This window comes from Lonchura striata, chromosome 10 (genome assembly GCF_050655825.1).
Source record: "Lonchura striata isolate lonStrDom1 chromosome 10, ASM5065582v1, whole genome shotgun sequence".
Classification (NCBI taxonomy): Eukaryota; Metazoa; Chordata; class Aves; order Passeriformes; family Estrildidae; genus Lonchura; species Lonchura striata.
This window is the reverse complement of record NC_140712.1, coordinates 16,035,775-16,058,890: the sequence shown is the minus strand read 5'-3', so window position 1 is coordinate 16,058,890 and position 23,116 is coordinate 16,035,775. Positions and strand designations below refer to the sequence as shown.

The 23,116-nt window shown below is 39.7% G+C and overlaps 3 protein-coding genes across 12 annotated transcripts in view; 1 reads left to right on the top strand and 2 right to left on the bottom strand.

Annotated features, from left to right (window-relative positions):
- EFL1 (elongation factor like GTPase 1) overlaps positions 1 to 5,167 on the bottom strand; it is a 66,298-nt gene extending 61,131 nt beyond the window's left edge. Inside the window, exons 1-7 of the mRNA XM_021537581.4 lie at positions 5,110 to 5,167; positions 4,507 to 4,728; positions 3,805 to 3,872; positions 3,526 to 3,610; positions 2,893 to 3,026; positions 2,159 to 2,296; positions 1,245 to 1,459 (exon numbers count right to left, since the gene is read on the bottom strand). Of these exons, the coding sequence (XP_021393256.3) occupies positions 1,245 to 1,459; positions 2,159 to 2,296; positions 2,893 to 3,026; positions 3,526 to 3,610; positions 3,805 to 3,872; positions 4,507 to 4,597 (731 nt within the window). The 5' untranslated portion in view covers positions 4,598 to 4,728; positions 5,110 to 5,167. The remainder of the gene's footprint in view (positions 1 to 1,244; positions 1,460 to 2,158; positions 2,297 to 2,892; positions 3,027 to 3,525; positions 3,611 to 3,804; positions 3,873 to 4,506; positions 4,729 to 5,109) is intronic.
- Positions 5,168 to 5,185: 18 nt separating this feature from the next.
- SAXO2 (stabilizer of axonemal microtubules 2) lies at positions 5,186 to 14,402 on the top strand. Of its 3 annotated transcripts, XM_021537578.3 has the most exons (4): positions 5,186 to 5,313; positions 10,926 to 11,105; positions 12,313 to 12,515; positions 13,249 to 14,402. In XM_021537578.3, the coding sequence occupies exons 1-4, from the start codon at positions 5,273 to 5,275 to the stop codon at positions 14,220 to 14,222; spliced, it is 1,398 nt and encodes a 465-aa protein (XP_021393253.3). In that variant the 5' UTR covers positions 5,186 to 5,272; the 3' UTR covers positions 14,223 to 14,402. The 3 variants fall into 3 exon arrangements, with proteins under 3 accessions (XP_021393253.3, XP_085444435.1, XP_021393254.3); XM_085588309.1 differs by lacking the exon at positions 12,313 to 12,515 and having other exon boundaries at positions 10,926 to 11,044; XM_021537579.3 differs by lacking the exons at positions 5,186 to 5,313; positions 12,313 to 12,515 and adding an exon at positions 5,590 to 9,653.
- A 2,684-nt stretch (positions 14,403 to 17,086) lies between these two features.
- The window catches only part of ADAMTSL3 (ADAMTS like 3), a 178,225-nt gene continuing 172,195 nt past the window's right edge, over positions 17,087 to 23,116 (bottom strand). For all 8 annotated transcript variants that reach the window (XR_014957531.1, XM_085588300.1, XM_085588304.1 and 5 more), the window contains 4 exons: positions 21,467 to 21,659; positions 20,328 to 20,437; positions 19,561 to 19,775; positions 17,087 to 19,032 (listed from right to left, as the gene is read on the bottom strand). Coding sequence is in view for 7 of the 8 variants with exons in the window: in XM_085588300.1 (XP_085444426.1) it covers positions 18,923 to 19,032; positions 19,561 to 19,775; positions 20,328 to 20,437; positions 21,467 to 21,659 (628 nt within the window). In the remaining variant the exon portion in view is untranslated. The remainder of the gene's footprint in view (positions 19,033 to 19,560; positions 19,776 to 20,327; positions 20,438 to 21,466; positions 21,660 to 23,116) is intronic.

The following is a 23,116-nucleotide window of genomic DNA, read 5'->3' as shown; positions in this document are numbered from 1 at the left end:
GGAGTCCTGAACATGCTATGGTTTCCTTGCTGAAAATGTTCAATAAACAGTAATAAAAAATATTTCCACATATTTGCTCCTGTAAAAAAAAAATACAGTTATAACCATAACAATCCTGTTTACAGAACAGTGCTATTTGACAATCTTTTCTTTGAAATTCAGAATTAAGTTTTTACACAGCTAAAAAAAGGACCTGTCCATGTCAGCAACACACAAGCTGTGAGTTCTGAACTAAGCCCAAAGGCATTTATTTTCCAGAAACTACCTAAACTCTCAATTCAGGGAGAACTTTCAAGATTCTTGTGCCAGCAGTCCTGTATATATATTAATGGCATTTTTCAACACTTGAGTATTGTGAGAAAAGCATATGTACTTACCACATTGGGTAAGGCTGGCACTGCCTAATAAGTTAATTTTTTTCTGCTAATACCTTCAGGAAAAGAACCCACAACCAAGAAACAACAGTCAAGACCTTCCAAGATTAAGAAGAAGCTCTACTGATCCATATTTCAGCACACAGTACTTTAGCTGGCAATCCAGAAGAACCCCTTTAAAGCAATTAAGAAAAACGTTCTTTTTTACCCTCTCCATTATATGATTTATCAGAGCCAGGGCCTGACAGCTCATCACAAGAAACAAAACAGTCTTGGAAAGATAATTAACCTAAAATAGCCCATTTTATTTTCCCTTCCCTCTGAAGGGACAAGAGCTGTTTGTGTTGGACAGAAAACTAAGCATGGTGCCTTATTTACAGTCTGACTTGGATATAAAAACCCTGGAGATGATTTTCTGTAAGGGCCCTCAAGACATTCCCCGTGTCACCACCCAGCGTACCCCTGTAATTACAATTTCAGGATGAAGACAACGCCTCCACCTCGTGGCCAGCGACCAGAACACGGGCACTGCCCTCCACAGCAAACAGAGCACCCCGAGACAGCTCCTGCCCGGCTTGCAGCTTCTGCTGTCTGCTACAGCCTATCCAACAGCAGCAAGCAAGAAAAAAATGTTTACCAGGCTAGGCTGGACCCCACTGTAGGCTCAGAAGCTCATAAGTAAAACAGGGATCCCTGTCACTTAGGTAATTTATACATAGTAGTATATCACAGAAAATCTAACAAGCATCTTTAGAAACAAGATGCAACTGAAATACTTTAAGATTAACAGCAGTTAAATTTTTACAAATTTTACATAAATTTTACATAAATTTTTTTACAAAAAGGTCATTAATTAAATCTCAAACTTACCCAAAACCCCAGCCATCAATTGCACTAGCAAACACCACATTGCCATGTTCCGGTGAAAAATAAAGATGTGAATCATCAGTGTCTTCCAATCCAGTACTCCAGTCATAAATTTGATCTCCTGGTGATGCATCTGAAAGGGTTTCACTTTCTGTTTCTTTTTCAGCTCTTTCTTCTAACACTTTGGAGGTAAAAAGTGTTCCAGTGACTGCATTGATCTAGAGAAAGATATGTAAAAACATCCTCAGATTCATTCACGCTTTCACAACCCTTGCAATTAAAATGTAATTTTCCCACCCTCAAAAACAAAAAGAGAAGTTGTGCTAACAAGCTAGCATGCCTGTGATTCATTTGGCAATTAAAACACACCTGATTCTACACATCTGAAGATCACAGGAGTTTATGTATTGACATAAACACCCCGAAGTTTCCAAATCAGCCAGACCACAACAGAATCAAAGTATCACACTTTGTCTCTCAGAACAAGGAATGGTGAAATAGGAAGTTGTTTCTGCCAACAAAGCAAAGAACAACAGAGGGCAAAGGGAAACCAGGCATATAAATGCTCCCAAGTGAGCCTGGGTGGGGGATAGAAGTTTTGAGGGCAACTTAAACTAAAATTCAAAAGATGAAACATTACTCCTACATAAATCCATCAATATAATGAACAGTCTACCTCCAGTAAGTTTAAGCAATTTAAGAGAAGAACAAAACATTCAGCATATTACTTCTAAAAATGAAGACTTTTCCTGATGACCTGTCAAGAGGTTATTTACCACCCTTTTCTCCATCACAGGCATTCTGAATGAATCTCAAAACCAATCAGGAATAAGATGCATCTCAATGCTAAAAATCAGACTGGATTCTATACAGTGCCACAAAAGCTGCTGTGTGAAATGACACCTCAGCACGAATACCTGTTCTAAGATATTCTTAAGGTGCAAATATGCTTCCTGAGGAGTGAGCTTCAGCTCCACAATCAAGCGGTCAATTTTGTTAATCACCAGGACAGGACGGATATTTTCCAGCCACGCCTGCCGCAGGACTGCCTGAGTCTGAGAAAGAAAGAGTTTAAAAGAAAAACATTACAGAAAGACTAATAGCACCAAAAAGACAGAACATTTTTTTGAAAAAATCAAATACAATTCCAAAATTTAATAAACATATAGTAAAGGACAGGCTGATACTCAAACCAGAAGTTTGACTCCCATGATGTACAGTGTTAGTTACTGAAGAATTCTGCAGAATGGTGGGATATCATGGCAAAAACACCCAAAATAACAAAACCCAAATTATTTAGAAAAACCATGAAAAAAAGCAACCTCAATATTTTGTGTATTCTTTTTCAAACCCTGAAAGCCTACATAAATACACTAAATCATTTCTCTTAAGACTTTTCTCTATCAAAATACTCCATTACCTAAAAAATGGCATACCCACTGTTTCAACCCTGCTTCTTCTACACTCATTCACCAGCACTGTTCAGTTTTTCAGCACAACTAAAATTTTACTACTCTCTTTGACAGTTCAACTGCATTTTTATAAAAAAAATTTTGTAAAGCTTCTTAAACAGCTCGTCTTTTATTTCTATGTAACCCACTTCAGACTTTGCTTACTCCCCTCTTTCTTTACTTAATATACTTTATTTCACCTGTGGACAGACTCCTTCAACAGCATCCACCACTATAATGCAACCATCACAGAGTCGGACAGCAGTAGATACTTCTGAAGAAAAATCCACGTGCCCTGGGGAGTCTATTAAATTAATCAGATACTCCTGATTACCTAGGATCAAACAAATTAATATTTCAGAACAGTTTTCAGAGATATTTCTTCCAACCACCCAGTTATACTGCTTCAGCCATTATTTTTTAATGTCCTGACACTAACTACGCTATACAATCCCTTACAGCACAGTGCAACAGGTATCTCCACAAAGTAGTAAGACTAAACTAAAATATGAGTTTTTTTGAAAGAAGGTCTTGCCTTTAAGTGACATTAATTCAAGACTTAAGATCAAAATATACATATTTATATCTAAAATAAAAGATGAGGCAACTACTCTCACGGCCTCCACTAGGAGATATGTTTTTCCTGACCCTGAGATTGAACTCAATTATCTTGGCTGACTTAATTGCCTAAGTCTCTGCAGAATTACAGCCTAACACTGAGAAATACAAAAATAAAAGTTTTACACAAAGGTCACAACAGCAACAACGAAGAGACGGAGAAAATTAACAGAAATATATATTAAAATTTATACATGCCAGCATCAACAACTTACCTTTCACAAAGTGCAGTGAAATTGCACTAGATTTCATTGTTATTCCTCGGATCTGCTCATCTTCCCTACTGTCAAGGTACCTCAGCTGAGTACAGAAGCAAAAATAAAAATGTTAAGTCTGTAGAAACATCTTCACAATTTACTTATCAATTGTCAGAGTATGATGGTGAGAAAATGACGCTAAGCAAGACTACAGATGGAATTTCCTTAATGATCAAGAATTTACAATCCTAACATGTACAAACCAGAATTCTGCTAAAAGTGACAGTGTAACTCTACCTTGCCTGCCAAGCGGCTGGAGATTATCCCATTGCTAGATATAAGGCAATCAGCTAGAGTGGTTTTGCCTGAAAAGAAAAATAAGTTATTTGGACTAAATGAATACAAATGATGGCGAGAGACATAACATATAGTATTCTACGATATCAACGTTAAGATTATACAATGGCACGAAATATACAAATTAACTTTGAAAAACCAAATCAAACTACTCCTGTTACACACACACAGATTTATTTTTGAAGACTGGATGCAAATTTACCTGTCACGATCAGAAGAGCAGTTGAAATAACAAACGGTACATCAGGACCTCATTGTAACATGCAATTAGACAAAGTATTTGTGCTCTAGAAAGCGTGCTTACTGTTTCCACCTGCACAACAATCTTGTTCTATCAATAAAACACGGAAAACTATTATTCTGCCTCTCAAACGTATACTAAATTCACGCCAACATTCACAATCATAGGAAACATTCAATTTCAACTATTCATTCAATTTCAAATTATTGAAATTGATGCTCTTTTATGTAAGACAACCTGAATCAGGCCAAGAAAAAAAGTACATAAAGCAGATTTCTGAATTACATTCAAGACAATTTAAAGCTAAATACACAAAATCCTACTACTTCAGAACAGTGGACAAAGTATCTCACCACCACTCAGACACACACAGGAGGAGCAGGCACCAACCCCAGCCTCACCGTGATCCACGTGGGCCAATATACAGATATTCCTGATGCCGGACGCCTTCTTCTGCAGGCCAACCATCTTCCCCACGCTGGTGAGCACCATGGCTGGCTAACTCTGCGAGCGGAGCAAAGCGTTCCTCTGAGTCACTCAGCTTGAGGAAAGGCTTTGGTTTGTAATGACACAGACTGCGATTAGCGCCGCTCCTCAGGGAACCCTCCGCTCCGCGGTGACACCTGAAACAAACCAGGGCCGTGTCTGCGCTTTGAACGCGGCTCAGGAGCGCGGCCGGGCTGCCAGCGGACACCGGGCGGCAAGAACCGCACGGCCCGGTTCGCCTTCCCCTGGAGGAGGAAGAGACGGGCACGGCGCTGACCCGGGGCCGGGACGGGCTCGGCGCTGCCCGGGCTCGGCGCTGACCCGGGCCCGGGAGGGGCACGGCGCTGCCCGGGGCCGGGACGGGCTCGGCGCTGACCCGGGGCCGGGACGGGCTCGGCGCTGCCCGGGCTCAGGACGGGCTCGGCGCTGCCCGGGCCCGGGACGGGCACGGCGCTGCCCTCTCGCTCGCCCGCGGGCGAAGGCCGCGCCGGGGCCAAGCCGCGCACACGCACACGCACCTGCGCCCGCTCCGCCGCCGCTCCCGGCAAGCCGCGCCCGCCGCGCTCCGCCGCGGCCGAGCCCGCCCCGTGACGCCGGACGGAAGCCGGGCCGGGGCGGGGCGCGCGGCGGCGTCCCTGGTTACCGGCCGGGCGGCCGAGCGGGCCGGGCACGGGGCCGGGCATGGCGCCGCCGCGCTGCATCTGCGAGATCTGCTCCTGCGGGTGAGTGAGCCGGGCACCGAGCGCCGCCCGCCCTCGGCACGCTCGGCCGCCACCGGTCTGCAGCAGGGTAGGAAGGTTGTGCACAGGGACCTGGACAGGCTGGATCCATGGAACGGTGCCAGTGGCGTGAGGTTCCACAAGGCCAAGGGGCGGGTGCTGCCCTTGGGTCACAACAGCCCCGCACGGCTTTGCAGGCTGGGCACAGGGGCTGGGCAGTGCCCAGCAGAAAAGGAGCCGGGAGCTGCTGGGCAGCGGCTGGCCGGGAGCCAGCGAGCGCCGGGAATGCCGGCGGCACCGGGCCCGTCCGGGAGCAGCGGGGCCAGGGCAGAGCCACCCCTGCACCCAGCTCTGCTGAGGCCACTCCTCAGTGCTGTGCCCAGTTCTGGGCTTCTCCGGGCAGCGCGGTCACCGGGGGCTGGAGCGTGTCCGGAGCAGGTGAACAGAGCTGGGGAAGGGGCTGGAGCACCAGGGCTGTAAGGAGCGGCTGAGGGAGCCGGGGGTGCTCAGCCTGCAGAAAAGGAGGCTCCTTCACTCTGCAGATCACAGCCAGGTGGCTCAGCCTCTCCTCCCAGACAACCAGTGACAAGACGAGAGGACACAGCCTCAAGCTGCACCAGAAGAGCTTTAGGTTGGACATTGGAAATAATTTCTTCACAGAAACGATGATTGGGCATGGGAAAGGGCTGCCCAGGGAAGTAGTGCAGCCACTGTCCCTTAGGGTGTTTGAGACTGATGTGGCACTCAGTGCCATGGTCTGGTTGTCGTGGTGGCATTTGGTCACAGGTTGGACTTGATAATCTCAGAGGCCTTTTCCAACCTCACTGACAACATGAGCTGCACCCCGGGCCACTGGGGAGTAGCACCCAAGTATGAGCATGTTCTCAGTAAATGTGAAGTAGTGCATTTACATTTAAATCAGGTAAGGGTAAAATAAGGTCTTAAACAGAATAAAATAGAACAGAATGGAGACAGTCTTTAAAAGCCACCCAGACTAAATCAGAATCAGGCTTTTCCAGAAGCCAGAGCCAGCTCGCATTGAAGGACTGCACCAAAGAATCTTCAGACGAGTTCTGGCAGCCATGTCCGAAATCTGTGCAAGCACTGAAGTCCTTGAAAGAGATTTAATCTATCTGCCCTTCTGCCATCACATCCAGTAGCACTTGCCACTTTGCTTTACGTTCCATGATCCCACAGAGAGACAGTTTGTCATTGTCCTGTAGCCTCTTTGACCCAGGGAGGCTGGTACAGGAGAGTACGGTAGGCAATTTTTAATGGAAAATTACTATTACAGGTCTATAAACAATATTATCAATGCCCCAGGTGAAAGAAAAGCACACAAATCAGGTGTCCCAAAATAGTAAAGGACTTGGACCTTTCAAAATTCAGATATAAATTTACAGGTTGGAGTCACAAGTGTTAATATTCTCAATTTCTTCTCTGTCTACTTTAAAAAAAAAATCACAAAAATAATCACCCTAGGATTCAAAAATTCACTTAATACTAAAAAATATCTCACAACTACATACAAGAACAGTCTTTGTAAGATCACAGAGGTGTGCTCAATGTTTTTTGGAAGTATACCAATACCAAAGTGCACCGTGACCCACAAGTTTCATATCAAGGCCTGCAGAACAGGCCCCTCTATGTGTTTCTGTGTGGGAAATCTATCTGTTCATCAGGCACTTTTTTTTTCATCTGTAGACAGAGGTGTGAGGTCGGCATGAGTAAAGCTCCTCACGTTCTTTTTGGCCAAGCCTGTGGTGAATGTTGCTCCATAAATTGTTTCTTAAATCCTAGATTAATGAACAGTTGGAACACATTGTTTCCATGATGAAATAACAAACCTGTCTTGGGCTCAAGTACAAAGATGATGAGATAACACAATGAGGCAGCATAAAATGAGCTTCAACTCAACCAAAAATTCTCAATCCAAAAACTGAGTTCAATAATATGAATAATTGAATTAAATATTCATAAAACTTGTGGTTTAAAATAAACCTCACTGAAGTTTTTACAGTCAATAAAATCTTAAGCCATTATTGGTTTAGGCAGAACATTGTGTTTGCTTCAGTGTACAGAGTTTCTGTTTTCAGGGAAAGGCTGCTTGGTCGCTTGGCAGTGTTACCTGGACATTGGAACGCAACATAGCAGAGACTTCAAAGCAACTATAAATATCTAATGTGTTGCAGACATTATCATTTAGCTATCTGCAGGAAATCTTATGGAGAGATAATTACTGCTTAATTCTAAATAATAAAGCAGAAAGAAATAATCTCCCCTATCAACAGAATTTAAAAAACACTAAAAAAACTTACAGGGGAGCAAAGCCAGTAAGACAGAACTTCATTCCACTTTCTCAAATACAGGATGTTAAATCTGGATTCCAAGAAGAATAAAGCCTGTGTGGTAAATGAACTTTCTGCACTCAACAATAGTATTTGTCTGCTATAAAATATAATCACAGCCTACAAAAGCATAAAAATTGTTCTGATACACAAAAATAAACTACCACTTTGTCTCCTTCTCAGTTTGTCAACCTTCCCCCATTTCATGCCCTTTTCTTATCATTATCATAAAAATCTATATTCCTGAATAATGTAAGCTAAAAGGAAATATTTCTTTAAAATATGGGCTACTTAAGCCATCATACTCACCACATATAAATATAAACCCAGCAAAAACTACCCAGTAAAAAGTCCTGTCAAGAACAGGAAAGTAGATGACTCCCAAAAACAGCGTCCATCCATCATATCTGTCTTCCAGACCATAGTGTGTGCACTGGCAAAATAAAAAAGAAATAAAAAATAAAAGCTTTGAGCTGCGTTTTTGGAGGGGTAGTAAGTTTTCTATTATGACAAATATTAAGCTTTTCTCATTATTAGTCTAGTTCTCTGTGAGGAAAATGCTTTGTGGTAGAATTTCAAGGGTCTTGCTAGCATTTAATTTAAAAAAAAGTATGTATGCCAGGCCTTAAATAAGTTAAAATCATCAGCATTCTGTTAAAATATCCAGAACAAGAGCATTTGGCACAAGAGAGCTGATGTAGTGTCACTTATTTAGCTGAGAGTCTGTTCAAACCTTATGCAAGACACAAGATAGTCTCCTACAAAGAAAAGAATAATAATCCATCAAAGCAAGTGCCAGTCAGGCATGGGAAAAGGGATATTTGCACCAAATTAATTTGAATTATCAGTAACTCGGGGGTAGAAATAAAGATAAATACAAGGAAGAAGTTAAAAATAAAAAATGTCTCAAAGTGTGCAGGCCAAACTCTAAGCAACATACTTCATTTATCAGAGCTGCAATCTGTATTCTCTGATGATTCCTAGCATTGCGATGCCTTATATAATTAATTTTATAGAATTATTATCTAAATGAAAAATTTTGCTTTAGCAACTGGACAACATTCTAAATTTGACAACATCCTAAAGCAGATTTATCAGTTAACCAAAAAACCCCCAATCTCTTCTCCAAGTCAAACTCACAAGGTAATTTTACATGACCCTTCAGGCTGTCTGAAAGCACTTTCACAACACAAAGTAGGATGTAGGAACTTCCTCAACAATATCATCTGATTCCAAGTAATTTTATGCACAGTTAGAGTGTTTTCAGAATTATTTTATACACTAGAAATGAGTGTACAATGAAATACATTTTTGGATCAACAATGATTTCAATAAAATTGCAATCTTCCCTTTAAAAGAGTAGATGGCTGTCACCTCTGTTTTGTATTTACTAAGAACTACAGACTCACTCTGCAGTAATTATTTTTCTAGTATCTATTTCAGTTTGTAGCATGTCCATTCAGCAATGGGATATTCTCACAAGATTGCTTGAAAATATTCAGAATTTAGTCCTTAAAGGATGCTGACCCTGGAACCCAGAAGGGGATTTGTTAGGTGGTTGGTCTTCCGGACCAGCTCATGGCAAAGTGAAGACTGTCAAAGTGAAGCTTTTGCAGATGAGTAATGTTTCTTTCCAACTCCTTTGAATTGTATGCCAAAAAATACACAAAGAACATTATAAATTGATAACCTGTATTCCAACCAGCTTTCAAACCATCCATTCAATGCCTTTTGTTTCTGAGCATGTGCTGTTTGTACTTGCTAAAAAAAAATTACGAAGGTGAAAGTGAAATTCATGACAAATGTAATGACAGGCAAACACTGTAGTGAGAAATAGCACACTTACCTCCTTGTTTTCCTACCTTTCCTGTTCTTCTCCTCTTCTTCCTTTTTCCTTTCACTGCTCTGTTTTGAAAAGGTCTCTCAGTTGTTAATTGACTTGATTGAAAAGGAGTAAACACCTGAGGCTTTGAAAGGATCTGGATTCTTAGACAGGTATTTCTCGTTTTTTTTAATTACTGAGCTGGCAAAATCAGGCAGCACAAACTAATACAAGCTTTAGGATCTCTAGTCTCCAATCCAATAACTTCTTTCATGTTTTTCTTCATTTTCACTTTTCCAGCAGGAGTCCTTCATGTCTGTTTCTGTATTCTGTCTTACCTTGCTTTAATTTATTATTTTTCTTTATGGTATTTAGTGCTAGCTAAAATTCTCTGCAGACCTTTGAAATGTTCTTTGGATATTTAGCTTCTTGAAACTTGAATTTATTTGTACTTACTAAAAGCTGTACACTCTTCCCCTTCTTGGGGTTTAGATATTCTCGCTTTTCACCAGAATTTTACAATATTTGTTCATTTGAAAAATTATTTATAGTTTTTTCCCTTTGCATTGCAATTTGTTAGCAGTAAGTAGGAGGAAAACCTGTCATTATATATTTCCTCGAGATGTGCATTGTCCAAATTAGAATTAATGTAACAAGATTTTCAAAACAATATCAACATTTAAATTTTAATTTAATGGATCATTAATTGAAAACAACAAAGTATAAATAAGAAATTGTCATTATATACCTCCCAACACCTTTTAACACAATGGTGTTTTGATAGAGGCATCAACGAGAAGCAGGCGTAATAAACCTATTAAGAAAAAGAGATGTCATTACTTTCAAATAAACATGTGTTTTGGATAGAAAATTTAGTCAGTATGTAGAGGAAAAAAGGAGTTGAAAAGTCATGAATGGCCTGCAGAGCATTAGAAGTGCACATAAGATGTCATACCACTCAAATTTTAATCAAAAAGTGTTAATCAGTAGTGGTGAGAATAGGTGAGATGTACAGAAATAAAAACACAAGTGATAAAGTAATAGCAGCAAAAAAGAAACAATATGAGACAGGAAATGAAGCATAGTTAGTTACTTTTCCAAATAAAACAAGTAATATCATGAAACATTACAGACATGAGGAAAGTGCATCTTGGTGGTAGCATAATTTAGAGAGCTGAGATCAACTCTATTCCTTCTTTGTATTCTGCACCAAGGACTAACTCCCAGCTGATACTGCTTTTATTGCTGTATTAGTATGATGTGCTCTGGGATCTGTGCCATCAGTACAATATTTTGTGGTTTTAACACTCAGAAAAGATTTTAAACCAAAACTACTGATGTTGTTCAATCTTCCCTATTTGTTACTCACTCTCAGTAGACAGAGTACGGGTTTTCCTCTTAAATGAAACTATTCAGAATTCTCTGCTCTGATGTGTTTGACGCAGACGCCACCGCTGCTGCCACAGACCCACAAAGATTTATGATGATGGAGCACAGCCGAGCCACAAAACGGAGTATTTGGAGAACTACCCTGGCTATGGCAACATCTGCCCTCCTGAGAGCTGTAAGCCAAAACCAGAGCTGCAAGAGAATCGGGCAAGAATGGATGGCACCACAACATTCAAGTAGATACTTTCAAACAATGTTTTATAGTTAGTCTATATATATACTAATTAGACTATAATACTATTTATATTATAATTAGGTTTTCATTCTTTGTTTTTTTAAGCTGGGGCTAATCATTGTATTGCAATCTTCTCAAAATGCAGTCATTGCATCCTTTGCACTTTTTGCATATTTAAAGTAGAAATGTTGAGTATAGACATACAGTTACCACAAAAAGGTTGTAAAAAATAGCAAAGCATGCATACAGCAAGATTTGCATTCTTTACAGCAGCCTTTAACCTGTAAAGAGAATCAAAACTTTTTGTCGTTTTCAGCCTGTTAGAAAACTTAGATTTTACAGAAAACCTGACAAGCTGGGGAACTTTGTGTAATATATATGTAGAATCCAAGATAGTGAGAAAATTAAATCTTAAGAAAAAAGAACAGGAATACTTTTACTGATTTTTTAATATTCAGATTATTAGTTTTAAGAAACTGTAAAAGGGTTCAGTATATCTGTTCTCTCTATGCACAGACTCTGATTTTAAGCTTACAGAATTAAAGGGCATCTTTCAAAGAATTAGAGAAAAATATCACCCATTAATTGTTAGTGATGTGACAGGGGCATCAACTTTTACTTTTTCCATTATTGTTGGGTTTTTTTAAGTTGTGAGGTGAAATTTGTTTATCAAAAAACAAAAGAGACATAAATAGAAAGGCCAAATGCTATTCTGCCAGACTGGTCATGTGTTTGTACAATCTATTTAAACACCCACATATGTAATATACATCCTTTTAATGTAATGTGCCCATACAGTGGTATGCTGTTGCTGATTATATTCCATTCTCCTCATGCAATCAGTAAATGCTACCACTTGTAGTAATTGAGCTTTGCTCTGCTTCTGCTTTCTGATAATTTCTTTGCAAAATTATAACAACTTTGTAAGTCTCCTTTCAGACACTTTAAATAATATTGTTAAACTGTGAATGGCACTTGGAGTGTTAAAAATCCATCTACCTTTGAGTAAAGACTCTATAATGCATCAGAGGCCCTAGATTTATGTACTGTGGTTTTCTCTCCTTTGTGCTATCCCTCCAACATATGGTGTCTGATAGATTTTTCAGAGTAAGCATTTTGTTATTTTTCCAAATAGTGGGAAAAATACAGAAGTGGCTTCAGAAAGAAGACAAGATTTTTTGACCAGTGTTTTCTCTTCCCCAATCCAGATCTGATTATTTACCGTATGAAATTGTTACAAGACCTTTTCGGCCACAAGCAGAATATAGACCAAAATCGGGGAAGATTGACCTGGGAACCATTTACCAGAGAGATTATAACCCCCATAAAGTAGGACCAGTGACATTAGCAAGGCCTCGAGAGAGGAAACACACTTCAGATGCAAAAGTGGATACCATCCCAACCTATCGAGGTAATAACAGGTGCCCCCTACAGAAAGAGAAACAACCAAGATGAAGGTAGTATTTGGAATTACCTGTGTTAGAAACTGGATTTGTTGGTTTGGGACAGGGAGTAAAACATACTAGGAAGCAGGTGATGATGGCCTAAAACATTCAGCACCTCAGTTGTAGAAGGGAAACCTATTGCTTCTAAATTAAAATCTCTCTCTGAGGTTTGCTTGGCTACAAGGAAATTCCAACATGCACTTGGTTGGGCTATCTCAGGTAAAACTGAATGGAAATTAAGATACAGTATATTTTTCAGGTAGTTTTAGTTCATGTCACTTATTTTTCCACAGAGTAAGTCAAAAATAGAGTTTAGGTTTCTGCTTGTGTATGGTATAGCTTACATATACATCATCCTAGTAATGATCTGTCTTGATACCAATTATTCTATTATCATGGTCAGTACAAAGATGCTAAATCTTTTAAGTATTTCAAGCATGTATAAGGCTATTTTCTGTATAGTGTCTGTTGAGCAAAAAGTCAAAATAGGGGTATCATTTTGGAGGTCTGTTTTTATCGCACACTATAATAGAAGACAGTTTTGTCAGATCACAAACATGCAGATAAAATTATCATTTTTACTTACATCCATTTTCTTTGTTTTGCTAGATTTAGTACCAGAAGACTTTGTCTTAATTTTAAAGTATTGGTTTTAAGTCATAAAACACTGTGTGGTCGAATTTTGGTTTTGCCTTGCAGATCACTATAGGTTATGGGAAAGTCAAAGAACAGAATCCTGTAAGGTGGAGCGTGACTACGAACCACCTTCGGAGAGGTTTGGAAATCCTTCCACGTTTCAAGATGACTACATCCCCAGGCAGCCCAATCCCCCCCCAAGCTGTAAACCTTGTGACAGCAAGCTGCCAGAGGGGCCCTTCGATGGCAACACCATCCACCGCACCGCGTACGTCGTCCATGCGATGGAGCCCCTGTTTGTAAGGCCAAGGGAAGAGTACAAGCCAAGCGACCAGCCCTTTGAAGATCTCACAACCCACCAGAGAGATTTTAAAGGGATGCCTGGGGAACAAGCAAAAAGCTGCAAGCCTGAAAGTACAAAACATGGATCTGATGATCCTTTTAAAGGAACCACTGAATTCCAGGATCGCTATCAGCCATATTTGGTCACCGTGCCTGAGTTCCACAAGCCAAGAGAGTACGTTCCACCCACAGACAAGATGGACCTCAAGTCCTCAAACCGTCTTGATTACATTAAACACAGAGTTGCTCCCAGAGCCCCCATAAAACCAGCTCCTGCAAGAAAAAGCACTGGCCCTTTTCAAGGGAAGACTACTACAAAAGAAGACTATCAACCCTGGAGAGTGTGTCCACAAAGGCTTATTAAGAAAGAAGAGGAAATTCAAAAGCCCACAGGAAAATTTGCTAGTTTAACTACATTCAGGTCCCATTACATACCACATCAGGCCAATCCACCTCAAAGTTTCAAACCTGTACAAGCTGTACCTACTGTAGTTCCTTTTAAAGATGAAACTTTGTATCGCACTGAATATACACCAAAGAAGAAGGAGATCTGCCCAGGAATTAATCCAGATGCTATGGGTTATGTCTATGTAAACACAGATTCTCAGGGTCACAGATTCTACCGCCAGGTGTCCCCAGAACCTTCTGGGTCAAACTGTAGTCCTGTTCCAGAGGAAATACCTGCTGTGTCATAATAATTACATGCAATATTTCCAGCACCTTAGAAAAATAATTGGAAACCAACCAGTTCATTTTCTTTCTAAATAGCACTAAAAACAAATTAAATACTGCAGATTTTGCTTTTAGAAGTTTGAAGAAAACCAAAGCCAAACCAAAGTTTATTACAAGATTAATAAAGTTTTCCAAATGCTGAAGGAGCACTACTCCCTACATGGCATCTGTGCTTTTTCTGATTGTTCATTCTAGCTTCCTTGACTCCCCAGATTTCATCATGCTCTATCTCAAGCATCTTTATAACATATTTAATTCTTTGATATTTTCAGATGATTGTATTTGTGAAATAACAAGTGTCCTTTGCTGAGAAAATATTTTACACAGTAAGAAAATAATGCCATTTACAGTAATCTAAGAAATTAGTAATAATGTCAGTAATTGGTAAGATTTTATATTTTACTGCTCAGATCACAAGATAGCATGCCATGACACCCAGGCATTTCTAAAAACCTGGTTTTAGCTTTAGTCATCACTACTTTAACTTCATTCACATCTGAAGTGAGTATAAAGGTCCCACTGTAATTTCTGGTAGCAATTAACACGTGGTAACCTCACTCTTTTTCTGTTCATGTAGTTGAAACCACTCAACCACCAAAAGCAGGTTATTAGACTGTTTCCTGATTTCCCTGATCATGCCCTTTCAGCCTTACTTCCATAGGAAACAAAACTTGCACCTTGGACACACTGACAGACTTAGTGCACGCATCCTCCCCAGCTGAACCATCTTTAAATGCATTGTGCAAATTCAGTCAAATCTCATGGTGAGACTACATAGATTTACAGAAAATAGAATAAACTCAGGTAAAAAAAGAAACACCAGCTGAGATGCAGAAATCTGTGGGCAGCCTGGCTTCAGTCTTTCTGCTTTTCAAATAATTGCTTGTTCCAAATACACAGACACCACTTTTTTAACGGAAATTTTATATGAAATTGCTTCTGTATGAAATATTTCATATTTTTTCTATGTATCTAGCTGATTTTGAAAAATCCAGATGAATCAATTTTAGTTTTATTGCATTCATGATTTAAGCAAGTCCCAATTAATAGTTCTGTAATTAACTGTATTATCATGGTTACCACACTACCCCAGTATGATTTTTTTTTCTCAGTATTGCATATCTTGTACCCGTTAGTGTAGAAGTATTTAGTTCTGCAGATTCATGTGGCTGTAATTCATAAACATAGTCTCATATTAAAGGGCTAAGATCAATGATGGGAACATTTTTAAAGCAGGAAATTGGTCACATGAAAACAAGCTGAACTGAGCAAATCAGCTGTGCACAAAAGCATTGCACGAGATCCATCCAGACATTATTAGAGCATCAGTCACTTTTACAGAACTTTTGTCTTTGTACTATGATTTTGTAGTATCACTTACTCTGCTTAATGACATGACAAATCAGTTTTACTTTTCTGTCTGAAAATCATTCACCTCCCTCAGATTGTGAATGAACGAGGATGATGTAAATCTGAGATCCTAAAAGCAGGACAGGAAAGTGTCCAATTGTCATCTTTCTGTACCACAAAAGAAAAAATACACTCTATTGACTCATTCTCTATCATGCCACAACTGAGGAAACAAAGCCAAAACTTTGCACAGTCACAACTACCCAGGCCCTGGTACCTCTGGAGCCATTTTCAGAAGCTCCCAATGCCCTCCAACTCTCCTTTCCAGGGAGGGAGAAATGCAGTCTGAATCCATGAAGTTCCATGTGCCTGCATATTCTGCTCAGAACGGCTTTTCTGCTGGGTCTGCGAGGGAGTCCAGATGCTTTTTAAAATTTTCACAGATGTTTTTTCAGTTCTGAAGTCACTTCCCTCCCTTAAGTTATGGAAAGTCATTTGCTGCCACCTACCAGCCCCATACAAACATTTTGAGAGAAAGGGAAGTGGAGGGCATATTCAGATACATTTAACAGTTCCTCTGCAGATGTGTTTGAAGGCTTTTTTAGGGTGGAGGGGCATATTTCCTTTCATTTTGTCTGTAATGTTTTCCCCTAAGTTTAATAGTGAAAGAGAGAAGCCTTTATTACTTCACAATTGAAAAAGCCCCAACACACTGTGCTTCCAGGAAAAGCATCAAATGATATTATAAACCTTCAGACACTATTCAATACCTGACGTCAACCTTTTCATAAGCAACAAATTACTGAAATGCAGACCAAGTGAAGAGACGGCTGGAAAACTAATATTTTTCCAAAATAACAGCTGTTAAAAAAGCATTTTATGATGTCATGCTAAACCAAGATGTAAAAGCAGCAAAGTTATTAATGGATTCACTTTCTATTCTGAGAGTGTTTTCTGTGCACTCTGCCATCCAGCAGCAGGCTCCACAGCACTGCTATACAAAGCCTTGCTTTTTTTAAAGAATGCACAAATGGAATTCAAAAGGAAAATTAAACCTTTGCCAATATTGTTATCTAGGATAACTCTGAAACACCGCCATTAAATTGTTATACATTTATTTTCTATTTAATAAAAAAAAATTAAGGCTTTTATTGTTCTTTTGATTTCTTAGGCCATTCTTTCTAAAGACTGTTTACACGTAGTGGATATTCTGAAACAATTTCTTTTTCATGGAGGTATTCCCATCACTCACTAAATACAAAACATGGAGCTGTCAAATTATGTTCCCACTTTTTCAGTCAGGTTACATCTATGTTGTCTCTTAATAACAGTGCAAAGCAGATTGCAGTGAAAATTAACAATATGTCTGATCAACATCTCAGAATTATGGACCAAGTAGGTTGAAATAATAACAAAGAATGAAAGCATGGTTACCATGCAAATCATGGTAATAAACAATCCCAGGGTAATCACAGTGGTGAATAATCAAACTATACTTTATTTCAGAAAAATCAAAACTACGTTCAAGAAGCTAAAATCTTCAGGTACTGGAGAAGCAATAAAATAATCTACAGAGGAATGTCATGCCAATCGCCATCACAAACATTTACAGCACTGCTTTGGTATAGCATGCATACTTAACCAAAGTTAACGCAACAAAAAATGCTATGTGTTAACATTTGAAAACTTTAAATATAAAGGGAAAACATGAATAAGAAATTTTGGTAATAAGAAAAAATATATGTCCAAAAATCTTTATTAAACACTGTACAAAAAAAAAATATTGCACTTTTAAATCAGACAATAAATATCTACAAAAGTATCTTACAAATGTTTAATTTAAAAAACTGCTTAAACAATCAAGACCCATTGCTGATGAAAAAGGTAATGATCAGGAATATCCTCTCCTTGCAGTCAGCCTTGGACACGATAGTCCACCCTAAACATTTTCTATACAGTAGTGGTACCCTAATTCTCAGTGATGCAAACCCTCTGTGCAGGATGCTGTGTCTGAGCTGCCCCCACAGCACTCCCAGCCCTCTGCCCGTCACACAGGTCAGAGGTGGAACACCAGAGCCAAGTCAACATGAGCATTCAGGCCTCCAATATGAGCAGCAGTTTGGAAACTACAAAAGCAAAAAAACATCTCTTATCTGCCTCCTGTGGGGTCCTCTCTGCTTAAAGCCCTAGTCAGACAATCTGCAATATGGAAGATAATTTACCCAGCAATATTACGATAAGAATTTATCAACTTGCAAACGACTCGCATGGTTAATAGCCATGATGGAAGAATCATCTTGATGGAAAAATGCTCAAAATAGATTTCTTACACTTGTCTATCTTCACAATTAATAATTCTTCCTTGGACATTTTTTCCCATTAATGGAGAAAAATAGAATGATTATTCAAGACAAGAAATCTGACAGCTATTTTGGCCAGTTACTGGCGCCTCATTTAACTTGATGCGCAAGAGAACAGTGCTCACAAGTATTTGTTCACAGCTCTGACAAGGAAGCTTCTGTCTCATTTAATATCAGTACAAAATTATAATAATCATGCCAGAACTTTGATTGTACTTTAGAGACTGGAATTAGAATAGAAACAATAAAAAAATAACACCTCATTTATTCAAAAGAGATCTATTGCTGCATTGAAAATTGTACTAGATTCTATATTTTCTTACTGCATACACAGAAATACAAGCAGGAAAAATTCAATGTACTTCTGTGTATCCATCTGAGAGCTGGTATCCGTAAAGTATATCCTGTGAGATCAACCCTTAAGCTCAAGCTGTTTATGAAAATGAAGCTGTTGCCAAAATTTTACAGCTACAAGCCACAGCTTCTGTAAATTTAAAAATAGTGTTAAATATGATGAAAAAAAAACTAAACCAAATTCCTGGGAGTCAATAGTTGTTGCATTTCCAAAAATTTTTTAAGTATTTTTGTGACCCCCTCATTTTGTGAAGGACAGTAACCAGTATTTGCTGCTTTTAGATAATGTTTTTTTTCACAGATAAAATTATAAATGATAGCCTGAAAAATTTTACAGATGATATGCCATGATATTATCTTGCTAAGCCAGACATGTTTAAAACATTAGAAGTTCCATTGCAAAGAATGAAAAATGAAAGCTCCAAGAAACAATACCTTATCCAGCACATCAATCCACAATACTGTTTTCATTAGCCCCATGTTGCCATTTAACTGTTACAACTAATGTCTCATTGACAAGAATATACTTCAAGCAGGTCAGTTTAATGAACTCTCTTCTCATCTCTTCACTGCAGCATCATGAACTTGCCATAGAGGACTTATATTTCTTGACATGATTGACAACATCTTTGTTTGTAGGTGTCTATCAAGCATAACTTTAGTTGCTTTACAAAAGTACAGTAGTGAGTTGTATCCTTGCATTCGCCTTCTGAAAAATATATTTAAACATGACAAGGCTTTATAATGAGCAAAAGAGAAATAGCGTAACTTGCCATTGTAATTGTAAACAACTCATGGGTTCCTGCTAGCTTTGTAATTATTTTAGTGTGCATTTCTGGCAGCCGTGGATTCAAAGGTAAACAAAGTCACAAGTAAGGGGTGTGATCTCATTGCATTCATTTACTCGTTGTCTGTTTCAGAACACAACCCCATACAGGATGCATTTACAGCTCGCTCAGAGAATTTTGAGTCACAACTGGCACAGTCGTGTAGGGAAGTTTGCAAAAAACTTCCTAAATATCCTGTTTCTGAAAGTGCTTTTGAGGCTTTAATATCAAACTGGCCTACTTAGAGAAAAGAAACCCCAGGATTACGAAGTGCTCCTTGGAGAGGATAGTTTTACCTTTGATGTACAATCAAATGCTTGTAGAATCAATAGTGTACAACTGTGAGTCATTTTCTAATATAACTGCTACAAACTATTACTATTCTCATATTTAAATAAACATTTACATACTGCCACAGGACGTGACACTGCAGTGTTGCCAGGTCACTGGTTTCTTCCTCCCTCTGCAGAACTGCTCAGCCACGGGTTTGCTGCTCTGCCTGTGCACGCAGGACACTCGTCTGGACTGGAAGCCACTGCCACAGCCCACACTGCAGGGCCTCCAGGGGCCTGGCCTCCAGTACACATCACACCCCTCTGAAGAGCAGTTCCTTCTGGCAGGAGGGCTGTGCAGGGAAATAAATGGCAGGGAAATGTTTGCTTTTGTGCTAAACCCTTAATCACACAATAGAACTGATCAGCTCCCAAACCCCTGCTCATAGCACAGCCAACTAGACCAGGATCCTCAAGATTTTCTGTGTTTTGAATATCTCCAAAGATGGAGACCACACAACTTTCTGGGTAACCTGTTCCATTTTTTCTAATATTAAAGTTGAATTCTCTTTATTTAATTTTGTGCTCACTCATCACACTTCTCACTCATGAGAAAGCATGTGTTTCTTTAAATTAGTTTCTTAATCCTGGAATAGAAAAGTTATTTTATCTTCAAGAAAACTTAACTGACCCTGAAACACTCCATCCTGGATGCTGTGTGTTCTTCAGGTATAACCTCTCCTGGGTTCCTGAATTCATTCAGTGTCTACAAAGGGATGACTATCTCTACCTCCTTTCCTTTGTTTGACACAAAAGAATTTGCCTACTTGTACTGCAGTGACAATCTTGTACCTTCAATCTGATCATCTAAAGAATCTAACTTGTAACTTCTTCCCACTGTTTACCTCTTTCTTTCATCACAAGAAGAGTTTGGCACGGAAGATCCATTCCGGAGCTGACATATAAACTCACGGTGCTGTGAACCTGCAGGGCGGCCTACACAGCGACCAGAACACTGAGTGGAGAGAAAAGGGTGAGGGGAGAGAAAAAGAAACAGCAAAGTTAGCAACAACAGGATTATCCTCCTGGAGCTACCCAGCTACACAGCCCAGCCATGATTTTTTGCATCTTGCCTTTTCAGCCCTGTCACACCTCAGTTTGGATAAGGCCTATGTATTTTTGGTTCTCTCTGTGCAATTCTGCCAAGATACTGACTTTCCTGCCTGTTCCTAAAGTTAAATCCATTATCTTCTCTCATTGTGCCACATCCCTGCTGCTACAGAATTCTTTCTGTAGCTCTGTCCATTACAAACTTGCCTTGCTAAAACCTGTATTGGGAATGCAGCAATAGCAATTCTAGTGAATTACTTTACACATTGAACAATAACTACAAATCTTACCAAGATGAACACAAGTTTGCTGCATGAAGGAAGAAACAGAAAATATAGGAAAACAAGACTTTTGTGCATTCTGTGAATTGAACTACTTCAATGTGCTGTTGAAGCACATTCATACATCTTTGCTGGGGACTTCACAAGTACAGCTAGGCAAACTGTGTACTAATATGACTGCAATAAAAGCAATAAACTAGCTTTCAAAATGGCATACATCATAATGGCTTAGCTTGTAAAATATACTGAAGCTAATACTCTGGTTTCAGGTCATGCCTTCAACAAAAAAAAAGTGCTCGTAGAGCATAAAATGAAAAAACCAAGATTTCTAATTGAAAGGTAATTACAGCCACAGAACTCCTGCCTTGTGGAAGAGATGTTCAGGCACAAAAGGACAGATGTTCAGGCACAAGAGAACAGATGTTCAGGCACAAGAGGACAGATATTCAGGCACAAGAGAACAGATGTTCAGGCACAGGAGGACAGATGTTCAGGCACAGGAGGACAGATGTTCGGGCACAGGAGGACAGATGTTCGGGCACAGGAGGACAGATGTTCGGGCACAGGAGGACAGATGTTCAGGCAGTTCATCAGACGGTGGCACAGTCCCACTCCCACAGTACCAGGAGGCTGCAGAAGGTGCTGCCACTCACCTGTGCTGGCCCCAGGGGACAGGGCTGCCCCGGGCAGGGTGTCCTGGCTGCAGGCCGGTCCCTGGCTGTGCAGGCCCCTGGCAGCAGGGCCAGGGTGCTGCCGTTGGCTGTGGCTTGGTGGCAGGACAGCTGTCGGTGCCGAAATCCGCTGCCACAGGATGCAGAGCACTCGGACCATGGCCCAGCCACCCACCTACAGGGTGCACAGACACGTTTACAGCCATTATTGCAGCCCTGCTAGTAGCTGGCAGAAACTGTTTGCAAAGAAAATGCAAAAGAACTTGTCCTTGCAAGTTTTAGATGTGAGAATAGTTAGAATCAGCTTCTTCACTTGAGCAAGGCCATCTTAACGTGGTTAAGTGATTACAGCATATTTGCTAACAGAGGTTACAATGTTTGTTACCAGAATCTGTTACTAGGTCAGCCCTGCAGACCCTGCTGGATGTGACACTCCAGGAGGAAGGAGAGTATACTTTTCCATAACTTATAAAATGGATGGTAACAATTTAGTTGGTATTAAAGTGACAGCTTCCATAACTCATCCAAATTTATTGAGATCTCACCAGACAACGACTCAAGCAGAATATGTTATTTATTGATTAGAAGTTGCAAATATTTAGTCAGTCTTGGCAGCTAGGAACAATGCTGGGGAGGCAGCAGGTGGTAATACAGTCAAGTGGACTTGCTCTTTGCATAAATCTAGGCTAGAAATATAAAATGGACTTTATGTGTACCACAACAGTGATAACAGGAAAAAAAAATCTATTTTCTTAAGCAATTATTTAATTCTCTTACACTCAAACAGCTTAAATCCATTCAAGGAAGACTAATCTTTTACAGTCTGCACCCTTGTCTTTTTCTCCCTTTTAAATTTGAAGTACTTTTGCAAACATTTAGTGCAGTGCATGCACAGCAAAGCACAAGTGCTCAAGGCCTTATATTTGTTTAACTGTAGCTCTCCACTGTGACAGAGAGAAGTGACTAAACACATGCAAAACTCTTTGAATAATTAAGGTCCCGTATATAGACCATACATTTAAAGCCTTTTAATTTTATGGATGCTTTCTAAAGAGCTGCCTTGAGATGAGAAATCAGTGTAAGTGGGAAAATGGAATGGACATTTTGCACTTCCCTCCCAGGTCAGCAATCATAGGGAAGGAGAGAGGCTAAAGGCACCAAGAAACAGAGAGGGCTCTTTTCTAGGCATCTGGGATGCTCTTCATTTAGAGAAAGTATGGGATATTCCATAAAAGAAAACCAATTAATGTGTTAGCATACTCGTATGGCTCGAGGCAGAGTTAATTATGTTAGTGTATACACAATTGTCTTCCATTGGTGATTGCATAAAGGCAAATTAAAAGCAGAACAAATCTAAGCATATAAAGAGACAATGCAGTTCCCATTCTCTTTAGCCACATGAGAGAACCATTTTGTTTATGTGGTTAATACTCCAAGGCTGGTGATAATCAGATTATTTAGTCATGCCCTGCAATCCACTGAAAGGCATGACCTTGCTCAGAGGAGGCCCAGAACCTCTTGCACCCTCCTGTCATCTGCTCCAAACACTGGAGTAAAGAGGGAAGCTGTGTTTCAAATTATTAGTTTGATTTCAGTATTTTTCTACTGGTAAAATGTTAGCTTTCTCTGGGC